Source organism: Balaenoptera borealis (genome assembly GCF_965194805.1).
Source record: "Balaenoptera borealis genome assembly, chromosome: 1".
In the NCBI taxonomy this organism is placed as follows: domain Eukaryota; kingdom Metazoa; phylum Chordata; class Mammalia; order Artiodactyla; family Balaenopteridae; genus Balaenoptera; species Balaenoptera borealis.
This window is the reverse complement of record NC_138860.1, coordinates 155,927,688-155,939,419: the sequence shown is the minus strand read 5'-3', so window position 1 is coordinate 155,939,419 and position 11,732 is coordinate 155,927,688. Positions and strand designations below refer to the sequence as shown.

Below are 11,732 nucleotides of genomic sequence, written 5' to 3'. Positions count from 1 at the left end.
AGCTACCCCTATTCCCTGCCTCTGAGCAGTAGTACATGCCAATCGGAGCGTGTGTTCGCGACCACGACTAGTCTGCCGCACTTCCGGCCAGATCGCCGGATATCCGTTGAGTGACCCTTACAAGTCCTTCTTGATCCTGAAGTGGAATAGGTGCCGCTGTTGCTGCTCGTGTTGAATCCACAACAGCAGTCGGACATGGTGCTGGAGGAAGAGCAAAGGATGCTGGCCGGGTCCGGAGATCCCAATGAGGTAAGACCAGGCGAGCGACTCGACCCTCTTCGTAGCCCTGAGGCTCAGGACCTAGCCCGCCAAAAAACGTTTCCCGCATAGAGTTTGCAGGGTCGGGAGAGCTGGTTCCCCCTACCCTTCCCTGGAGTTCGTCGAGTGACCTTGGGCAAGTAGATGACTAGGCTTTCTCTGGGCCTTGGCTTCCCCATTCTATAAATGTGGTGAAGATTTAACGAGAGCGAAAATGCTGTGTGGACTAAACTTTTGTAAAAGCAGTGCCTGTATTTTTAGTCAGTCAGGTGTTCAGAGCCCCTAGTTTTGTTGGGTTTGGGGAGCAAGCGGACCAACCCAGCCCTCGCCTCAGCTCGGGTCGGGAATCCTGCCATATCTTCTGTGGAGGTTCCGGGCAGCGGGCCTTAACGCTAGTTTCTATGAAAACGTGTTTTCTTTTTCTTTGGGTGGAGGAAGAGGGGGGGGGTGTCTTTGGGGACAGTGTGGGGATGTGCGGTATAATTCTGTGATAAAAGAGGGAGCTCTTTCCCTGACTGAGAATGCCAATGTAATAATAATTTATTGGCTGCTTAACGATTCCAAGTGCTTTGTATGTACTAAATCATTTAAGCCACACAATAGTCCTGTGAGGTAAGTATTAGGTACTCTCAGTGTTGCCATTTTACAGATGAGGAAACAAGCATAGAGAGGTTAAATATCTTGTCTGAGGACACACAGCTAGTAAATATTGGAGCCAGGAATTGAACCCAAGCAGCATGGTTCCAGAGCCAAGACTTAGCCACAGTGTTATACAGTTTTACAGAAACCAGCTAGTTTTTTGTTTCCCATCACATTTCCTGTCTTTTCTTTGTTCTCTGGTCACTTCCCGACAGCTGTGGGTTCAGAATAGTTGGAAACTAGTTTATCCCATAATTTTTTCTAGTCTTATTATCAGAAAGAGGACCAGAAAGAAACGGAGCCAGCCTCAGGAAGTTCAGCTGGAAGTATACCAGAAAGTTAAGTAGGGCTCACCACAGCAGTAGATGAGGGAAAAGAAAGTAAACAAGTAGTCAATTTTAAAATAAGAAAACTGAAGTTTGTTATGAAGAACCTGTTCCTCTTGGAGATTGAATCTTTTTATGTAGTGTGACCTTGGTTTTTCTCATTGACATGAAGTTTTACATGAAGTAGTCCATATTCAGACTTGTATTTGGATTTGTTTTCCCAAAACATGCCATGATACTTTTGACAAAATTATCAAAGACATAAAATGATCAGTGTAGTAGCATTGCTAATAGGGAAAGGATATAAAGGTCTTGCTTCTAGGATGCTAATTTCCGGTTTCTAACTCAGGCAGAATGTGATTTCAGTTTTCTGGAAAAACTTTATTCAGGATGAATTTTTTTAAGAACAAGGTTAAGAAACCTTGTTTAATGGAAAACTAGAATTTTACCTCCTAAGTAACATCTTCATGTTTAGAAGACACCTTTGCTAATTGTAAGAATAAATAGCCTGGGTTACAGTTGAACCTGCCCTACCCCTCACTCGCAGCTTTGATGAGCTTTGGTCCCTTCACTGAAGATCATGGTAGAGAATGGGACAGATTGTATTGGAATTTTGAAAACACAGTGAAGGATCTCTGAGCTAGTTCTTTTTTTCTGTATGTATGCCTTTTCTTTCCCTTCCCCCAGATGTGGACACATGCATGCACGGTCAGGCAAATTGCCTTACTTTTGACAGGTTGAGTTGCTAAGCCACAGATTTAGGCCTATGCTGTTGCTCCCAAGGGGAATTTTTTTTACACTGCTCCTCTTGGAAGGTTGTGCACCTGAATCAGGAGTAACAGGTAGGGCCTGATGTTTTCAAGCTTGTGAATGGAGTTGTGTAGACCTTTGGTGCACTTAATGTTGGTAGTCTACTTAGTGTCCTGGGAGCTCAGCAAGCCAAAAAGCAGCGACCAAAACTATCTTTAGTTAAGCTTTGGCTAAAGTAGAGTTTAGGTTTGGCCATTTTCATGTTCCCAATTTAGGTTCAGAGCCTAGGGGAAAAAAAAAAAATGTTAGCTTTCTTCCTAACTTGGTTTGGGGTGTGAGGATTAAATTTAGCTATTTCTGGTAATACTGGGACCTACCAGAATTTAGAATAAAATACTTAAGTTATGCAGATTCCATATGAACATCTGACAGCTTGAATCTTTTTTTTTTTTTTCAGAAAAAGTTAAAACATTTAATGGGCATTAATATATTACATATACACTACAGATACAGTTAGGTATTAAATATAGCATAGTATTTGCAAAATCTATACATTAAAATTGATATGGCAGGGCTTCCCTGGTGGCGCAGTGGTTGAGAATCTGCCTGCCAATGCAGGGGACACGGGTTCGAACCCTGGTCTGGGAAGATCCCACATGCCACGGAGCAGCTGGGCCCGTGAGTCACAATTACTGAGCCTGCGCGTCTGGAGCCTGTGCTCCGCAACAAGAGAGGCCGTGATAGTGAGAGGCCTGCGCACCGCGATGAAGAGTGGCCCCCGCTTGCCACAACTAGAGAAAGCCCTCGCACAGAAACGAAGACCCAACACAGCCATACATACATACATACATACATACATAAAATAAATACAGTATAAAGTGTTAAAAAATAAATTAATTAATTAATTAAAAAAAAAATTGATATGGCAGTTTCAATATGACAGCTTGAACCTATATCAGAAAATGTTTAATTAGTGTTTGTTATTCCTAAACTGGGAGCCCCTTAAGGGACTGTTGTGATTAATCAAGTCATTACAGATATGAAAGTGCTTATAAACGTTAAGAGTGTTGTGCACACTTAAGTTTGTTGCTGACGAACGTGAAATTGTGTGTCCTTGTTGAAATATACCCAGGACTTGTTTTAGTCAGGTAGGGTAAGGTTACAAGCATGGAGACAACTTTTTTTTTTAAATTTAAACTACTTTGTAATTTATTAAAAAATAATTTAAATTGTATAATTGGTAAAAAGTTGTTTATATAAGTGGCCCTGTCTAGAATGATATTTATCACCCTTCTTCAAAGCATAACTAAGATGAGACAACTGTTTTTGAAAGAAGAGTTTATTACTTATAGTTCCCAAGAGAAGGGGGCCGGCCATACCACCCAGGGCTACATGGGGAAGTGCTTGGATCAATCAGGAGCAGAAGGAAAAAGGAATGAGTGAGGCAGGATAGGTGTGCTCTAGCAAGTTTAAGATTGGATAATTTCGTGGTGGGCTCTGGGCTTTGGGCTGGTCCCTGTTTGTTTGACACTTAGCCCTGATGTGATTAGTGCAGGGGCAATAATTGGTTTAGTGTAGGAGAGTTAGAGAAAGGTGGTTGGTGAGAAGGGTTTTGGATTGGTTGGTTTGCATATGAAATGCGTGCCCCCAGGCAAGTTGTTTGCTAACTCTAGAAATTAGCCAGTCCTGGGAGGGGCTGTCTCCAGGATTAGCAAGTCTCCTAAAACATCAAACCATCATAAAATACAGAAAATTTAAAAAGATTAATAATGTCTATCCTCAGTGATTACAACATCAATGTGATTGGGAATATACGTGTTATAAAATTGCTGCTGACATTAATTTTATTTTCGTTTTGTAGGAAGAAGAGGAGGAGGAGGAATTAGTGGTAAGAGCTGTCTCAGGTTTGGAACCTTCTCAGTAAAAGAAAGTTTGAGTTTCATGAAACTCTAAGGGCAATTTAAGGATTCTTGACACCTTAGAGAGAATGGGAGTGGAAAAATCCTTTAATACCTCCTGTACAGTGTTTGGGGGGGCGTGTGGGCCTGGGAAGCTGAGTCTTTTCTGTGTTTGGGGCTTCTCCAGTCATGGTATCAGGGAGCAGAGTAGCATCTTGAAGGCCTGGTACTCGATCATATGCTATTTGTGGTTTAATAAAAATTCTAGAAGGAACCTTTCTTAGATTGTCCTTCTCCATGTAACATTGCCTTTGTAGCTGGGCAGCTGGGGTGCATAGGCCTGGTTGTCAGACGAGGGGAATTGAAATTCACAGACATTACATATCCCAAAATGCTGTGTTAACAAGTAAGGCCTCCTATAGATCTACTTCAAGTTTGGCCAGGTTTCCTTTACCACCTTGTTTTTCAGATAGGACTGAGGCTTTCAGTGCATACTGGCAACCCTGGAAGGCAGGAATGTGAAACTTTCCCCTACTACTTAGCATCAGAATTGAATGGGAGACCCCATTCTGCCATTTCTGGCGGCAGTGTGGCTCTGCCAGCTGGCCTTCTGCACGGTAATTCAGAGGCAGCGCCTTGGTTTGGTGGTTGTATTAATCAAAGCTTATGATTTGTGGGTTTCCTAAAACCCCCATTTTGGTTTTCTGTGTGTGTGTGTTTCTCATTCAGGATCCCCTAACAACAGTGAGAGAGCAATGCGAGCAGCTGGAGAAATGTGTAAAGGCTCGGGAGCAGCTAGAGCTCTGTGATGAGCGTGTATCCTCCAGGTCACAGACAGAGGATTGCACAGAGGAGCTCTTTGACTTCTTGCATGCAAGGGACCACTGCGTAAGTCAGCCTAAGGTCAGGAAGGGGAAAGCTTACAGTGGCCAGGGAAGACTTGGTGCTGACCACCTTTTCATCCTAGAGGCAGGACAGTGCTGAAACTGAGGCTCAGAGAAGAGAAGTGATGTTCTAATTTACACTGCTAAACAGTGGGGAAACTGGATTTTGTATTTTTAAGTACGAAAGGCTACTCTTTAAAATAATTTATATCCTCCGGTGTGTCTTGTACATAATAGTTGGTACAAAAGTTGTTTGTTTGTTTGTTTTTTTAAGTAAACTTGTGTTTGACTCCCTTACATATAACAGTAAGGTATTTTAATAAATTACAGGGTAGGCAAAGTTCAATATGATTGTTTATGTTAAAACTGATTGGGTGGCTAATAAGCATATGAAAAGATGCTTAACACCATTAGCTCTTAGGGAAATGCAAATAAAAACTACAATGAGATACCACTTCATACCACAAGAATGGCTATAATCAAAAAGATAGGGAGAAATGGGTGAAGGGGGTCAATAAATCAATAAACAACTCCCCACTAGTTTATAGTTTAATAGTTTAAATAACTATTAAAATAGTTAATGATCTCCACTCAGACAACTTTCATAATTTATGCTTCAGCAATCCCAATTTAGGTATTTTGTTTTAATTCTATAATATACAATGCAAACACACAAATGTACATGTACACATACTCATACACAGGCTCATATTAAACACATTGTGATAGTTAAGGAAAAAATTTTTTTTGTTTGGTTTTTTTTCTGGCTGCACCACGTGGCTTGCTGAATCTTAGTTCTCTGACCAGGAATTGAACTTGTGCCCCCTGCAGTGGAAGCACGGAGTACTAACCACTGGACTACCAGGGAATTCCCTGGAAAATTTTTTTTATAAAGACAAAAATCCAACTGAAATCATACTGTCTAGAGATTACCACGTTTTCTGGTATAATACTATCAGATTTTTAAACAAATATGAAATCATAATAAACACATTTACATGTAAAATATTATGAAGAGACATTATATTCCTTTCCATTGATGTATGTTCATATTTTATCCATCCTCTGGTTTATATACAATTATTCATACAACTTTTTTTTTCAACATGATTTTAGTGGAAAGAGGGAACATTTATATACAATTCTCCATATCATGAAAAAAAATGTGTTGGTGATGTGGAGAAACTGGAAGCCTCCTATACACTGCTTATGGGAATGTAAATTGGTACAGCCCTGAGGAAAAGTCTGGCAGTTCTTCAAAAGGTTAAACTTAGAGTTAACATATGACCCGGCAATTCCACTCGTAGTTATATACCCAAGAGAAATGAAAACATCTCTACACAAACTTATATACAGATATTCATAGAAGCATTATTCGAAATAGCCATAATTGGAAACAAAACAACTGATAAATGGATATATAAAATGTGATTTATCCATATAAAGGAATATTATTTGGCAATAAAAAGAAATAAGTACTTTACTCAAAAAATTAAACATAGTACCATATGATCCAGCAATTCCACTTCTTGGTTTACACCCAAAAGAATTGAGACTCTGTTCAGGGACTTGAATAGATATTTGCGCATACATGTTCATATTCATAGCATTCACAATAGCCAAAAGGTGGGTGCAACCCAAGTGTCCATTGGTGGGCTGGATAAACAAAATGTGGTATACACATATAATGGAATATTATTGAGCCTTAAAATGGAAGGAAACTGACACATGCTATAACATGGGTGAACCTTGAAAACATGCTAAGTGAAATAAACCAAACACAAAAGAACAAATATCATTCCATTTATATGAGGCATCTAGAGTAGTCAGATTGATTGAGACAGAAAATTGAATAGTAGTTGCCAGGGGTTGGAGGGAGGGGGAAATGGGAATTATTATTTAATGGGTAAGGAGTTTCAGTTGGGAAAAATGAAAAAGTTCTGGAAGTTGATGGTTGCAGAACAATGTGAATTACTTAATGCCACAGAAATGGATAATTTAAAATGGCTAAAATGGTAAATGTTATGTTATTTAAATACTTTTATGAGGCAACACTAGGTTAAGATCTGGGAATGAGACAAGCATAGTCCCGTTCTACACTGAGTTATAAGCCAGCAGAGACAGAAGTAGAACGGTTAGTAAACTGGTAAATCTCTTGGGAGTAACCTCAGGATGGCCTTTACTGACCCTTCTATTTAAAGTTGCTATTCCCTCCCCCTGCCCCTATTTTATTTTCCTCATAGCATTTATCACTACAAGAAGTATATATATATTATATTTCTCATTGTTCTCTAAGTTCCAGAGGAGACAGCGATATTGTCTTGTTTACTGTTGTGACTCACTCAGCACCTAGAACAGTATCTGGCATATAGTAGATGTTTTATAAATATTTGTTGAATTAATAAGCACTGTGATATGGGAGGCATAAGTTTATGTGGGGAAAACAGGAGGGACAGGAGCTTGTTAGAGACAGCTTGCAGGAAATAACATGTAAGTTTAGATTTTGAAGGAAAATTAAAAGATGAAAGAGTTCTGGTTAGAAGGGAGCTAGGATTCAGGTAATTGAAAGGAGTTCACTAGGGCTCACGAAGAGTGTGGGGGTGTCAGAAGGCAAGTGGTGGGAGGAGAGGCAGTACTGTTCCAGGTTATGAAGGCCCTTGGAACTCATGACATTAGAGATGCGAGTTGATGACATCCTTTTCTTTCCCCCATCTAGGTGGCCCACAAACTCTTTAACAGCTTGAAGTAAGTGTGCAGATTCGTTCACCCCAGGCTTCATCACCCGGGCTTCGGGATATTTCCTTATGGTTTGGAACATGCCATTTGTTTCTTATTTGTGTAACTAAGTTCATGTGAACCTCAAGGATTTTTGGCTTAGGCTGGTAGCTTCTGTGTAATTATCAATGATTCCATCTTAATAAAGTCCAGTGATCAGCAGTCTTGCCTTCTGTCCTTTTTTTTTTAATTTAAAATTTTCAAGCATAAGAATATACAGAATAATAATTAGCCCCCATGTACCCATTACCTAGCAAGTATATCTCTCTTAATGATAAGGACTTAAAAATTTTACCTTGATGCCATTATGACACTTTAAATTAACAGTAATTGCTTAATATCATTAAATACTCAGTTCATATGAACGTTTCTTTTATCTCAAAAGTGTTTTTTGACAGTTTTTGGTCTCAGTGTCCAACAAGATTGCTTTTCTTCCTTCCTTCTTTCTCCCCTCCCCTCCCTTTCCCCTTTTTCTTTTTTATTATTTGAAATCTATAGATGGTTCATTTCATTTCATTTTTTGGCTGCACCATGAGGCGTGTGGGATCTTTGTTCCCCTACCAGGGATTGAACCTGTGCCCCCTGCATTGGGAGCGCAGAGTCTTAACCACTGGACCACCAGGGATATCCCCAAGATTGCTTTTCTTTAAAAATATTTTTTGGGGGGCTTCCCTGGTGGCGCAGTGGTTAAGAATCCACCTGCCAATGCAGGGGACACAGGTTCGAGCCCTGGTCCGGGAAGATCCCACATGCCGTGGAGCAACTAAGCCCGTGCGCCACAACTGAGCCTGCGCTCTAGGGCCTGTGTGCCACAGCTGCTGAAGCCCGTGTGCCTGGAGTCCGTGCTCCGCAACAAGAGAAACCACGGCAACGAGAAGCCCACCCACCACAACGAAGAGTAGCCCCCGCTCGCCACAACTAGAGAAAGCCTGCGCGCAGCAATGAAGACCGAACGCGGCCAAAATAAATTTATTAAAACAAAAAAAAATTTTTTTTAAGGGGGAGGGGAGAGGGGTACTGGAGTCAAAGCAAGGTGAGAAAAGAGCGCCTGGCTAGGCGGTGCTGAAAATGGAAGATTTGTTACCTACATACACGGGGAATTGATCCAATAAGTAAATATATTGAAGATAATGAGAGCTAGCAGAGAATGGAGTTACAAATATAGGAAAGGATAAAACCAGAATGAAGCCTGCAGTGTTGTTTGTATGAACTAAATAAATACAGGTTTCAATTTTAGTAAATACAGATGCCAATTTGTGTATGTAGGGAATATATACATTCCCTACCTTGGCCCACAAAGAGGGCTTCATTCTCCAGTAAAAGGAACCAGGGCTTCTTGGAGAAATGGGTGATTCCAGGGCTGGGATGGGGAAAGTATAAGATGATGAACATTTGTTCCAGAAAGAAGGAAGTGCTCAAAGAATGATAGGGACATACCAAGAGTATAGCCAAATCTGGGACGATTTGAGCATCAAAATATATAATGAAAGTACTGGATTATAACTCATTGAATAAAACAAATCCATGAGCCATACTAATAAATGAATCAACTGAAAGTTCGGTGAGAAGGGGATACATATTAATTACAAAAGAAGAAAGTACACTGTAGAAGACATGCAGACAGCTTAGATGAAAGCTGGCGTCACCAATAATGGGACAAATAATATTGGAAGAACAGCATCACCGGGATTTCTGCGAGAAATAGATAAGATGAATCCAACCACGGTAAATCAAATTGAGGGACATTCTATAAAATTGTTCACTGTACAAAATAATCCTTAACTTGTGTCGAGGGTGTGACAGTCAAGGAAAGACTGCAGAACCATTTCAGATAGAAGGAGACAAGACATGCAACATGTGATTCTAAACTGGATCCTTTTGTTGTTAAGGATTATTGAGACAATTGGTTAAAACTTAAATGGGGTCTGAAAGATGTCAATGATGTATCAATGTTAAAGTTTGAAGTTATTAAAAATAAACCACAGTAAGTCCCAAACGTGTAGAACAGAGGCCAGTTTCAGACTTAAAGCAACAGCTAGTGCTGTGAGCCATCCATAAGCTTATGTCTAGTGTTAGGACATGGCATATTTCCCCATAAAAACAGTAAATAGTGATGAGGCTCTGAAGTATCACTAATAAGGTATGTTGCCCAAGGGATAGGAAAAATGTTGCCTGTTCTAACTGGGGAGACAGGCTAGGTCAGCACTCTCCAATAGAACAGTGTGCAATGATGGCAAAGTTCTATTCTGTATTGTCCAATATGCTAATGTGGCTAATGAGACTGAGATACTGAGTTTTAAATTTTATTTAATTATAATTAAATTTGAATTAATTTATATTCAATAGTCTTGTGTGGCTAGTGGCTATCATATTAGACGGCAGAGGACTAGGAGTTGCAAACAACTACCTGAGTGATAACTGAGGGAAGCAGGCCCTGCAGACATTGGAAAATTGCCTTTTCACTGCAGTCAACTGTTGCTATGTGGAAATGCACAGCCACTGTTGCCAGATCAGTTGTTTTATGTGAAATCTCCCAATTTTTAAATGTGGACAACCAACTTTTTGAAAGCATTAGGCCAAATAAAATACATCTATGGGCTGGCTTTGGCTCACTAGTTTGCAATCTCTGGTTGCACATGAGAAAGACCTATATGTAAACAGTCATACACAGAAAGTGAGCCATGCCAGAAATGAGTGCCTTGTGCTTCAGAAGTAATCAGCATACTGATATTCAATATAGCCTGCAAGACTGAGGCTTCATAGACAAACATGGCAATGGAGCGTCTGAGAATCTGAGGGATTATGTTTGTAAAAATGGGGCAAAGGTCCACTTTAACCTAGAAGCTCTTTCAACCTATTGTCCTAGCTACAGGGATGGCCAGCATCTTCCAGCCATTTCTGACTTAGAACCCATTTCACGGTGATGTATAATCCTCACAAATACCTATATACATGGTGCTATTATATTTGTTGTATGTAATCTGATCATTTTCAAACATCTATTAAATTTTCAAACATACAGCAAAGCTGAAATTTTACAGTTAACAGCCCTAAACTCATTACTCAGATTTTAGCGAATATTTAGCAAAGTGTTGCTAGTTTTATCATAAAGAGGAGGGAATTACCAGAGAGAAAGCTCTGAATTCTGCTTAGAGGATGCTTAAGTCTGTTGCTGAATACTAAGCTGCAAATGAATAGAATGAAACTCCATGTAGCCAGGCAAAGAACTACTGGGTAGCTGTAAACTGAGTAATTCCCAAAGCTGTAAGCAGAGGGCTAGGAGATGTTTGAGGTTTTTTTGGTTTTTTTTAATTCTATTTATTTATTTATTTATTTTTGGCTGCGTTGCATTTTCCTTGCTGCACGCGGGCTTTCTCTAGTTGTGGCGAGCGAGGGCTACTCTTTGTTGCGGTGCGTGGGCTTCTCGTTGTGGTGGCTTCTCTTGTTGCGGACCACGGGCTCTAGGCGCGCGGGCTTCAGTAGTTGTGGCTGGCGGGCTCAGCAGTTGTGGTTTGTGGGCTTAGTTGCTCTGCAGCATGCGGGATCCTCCCAGACCAGGGATCGAACCTGTGACCCCTGCATTGGCAGGCAGACTCCTAACCACTGTGCCACAGGGAAGTCCCCGAGATGTTTGAGTTTGACCAGCTAGAATTCCTGTTGAACTTGCACCTCAGCAGTAGGGCTAAAACTAGCCATAGAGAGAGGCTACTCAAGATAGGCTATAACTAATCTTAAAAAAAGGAACCTTAAAAGGATCAAGCTGATTCACAAACAAACAAACAAAACCCTGACTGCCTGCCAGAACAAACTCCAAGACATTTTAAAGAAGACAACAAAATCCAGCCTTTAACAATGTAAATTTCACAATACCAAGCGCTCAGTAAAAAAAACTGCTTGACATGCAAAGAAGCAGGTAAATGTGACCAGGAAAAAAATAGTCAATAAACAGACTCCTGGGCATATAGCCAGAGAAAACTATAATTCATTTATATTTTATTTTTGGCTGCGTTGGGTCTTTGTTGCTGCATGCAGGCTTTCTCTAGTTGTGGCGAGCAGGGCTTCTCTTGTGGAGCACGGGCTCTAGGTGCACGGGCTTCAGTAGTTGTGGCACGCGGGCTCAGTAGTTGTGGCGCACGGGCTTAGTTGCTCCGCGGCACGTGGGATCTTCCCAGACCAGGGCTCGAACCCATGTCCCCTGCATT

The 11,732-nt window shown here is 40.7% G+C and overlaps 1 protein-coding gene across 4 annotated transcripts; it reads left to right on the top strand.

Annotated features, from left to right (window-relative positions):
- Window positions 1-86: 86 nt before the first annotated feature.
- UQCRH (ubiquinol-cytochrome c reductase hinge protein) lies at window positions 87-7,692 on the top strand. 4 transcript variants are annotated; one of them, XR_014237073.1, is made up of 5 exons: window positions 87-249; window positions 3,835-3,861; window positions 4,341-4,488; window positions 4,601-4,774; window positions 7,472-7,692. XR_014237073.1 is itself a non-coding variant. In XM_082365766.1 (5 exons), the coding sequence occupies exons 3-5, from the start codon at window positions 4,426-4,428 to the stop codon at window positions 7,502-7,504; spliced, it is 255 nt and encodes an 84-aa protein (XP_082221892.1). In that variant the 5' UTR covers window positions 137-249; window positions 3,835-3,861; window positions 4,341-4,425; the 3' UTR covers window positions 7,505-7,692. The 4 variants fall into 4 exon arrangements, 3 of the variants coding, with proteins under 3 accessions (XP_082221890.1, XP_082221891.1, XP_082221892.1); XM_082365766.1 differs by having other exon boundaries at window positions 137-249; window positions 4,601-4,759; XM_082365764.1 differs by lacking the exon at window positions 4,341-4,488 and having other exon boundaries at window positions 93-249.
- Window positions 7,693-11,732: the final 4,040 nt, after the last annotated feature.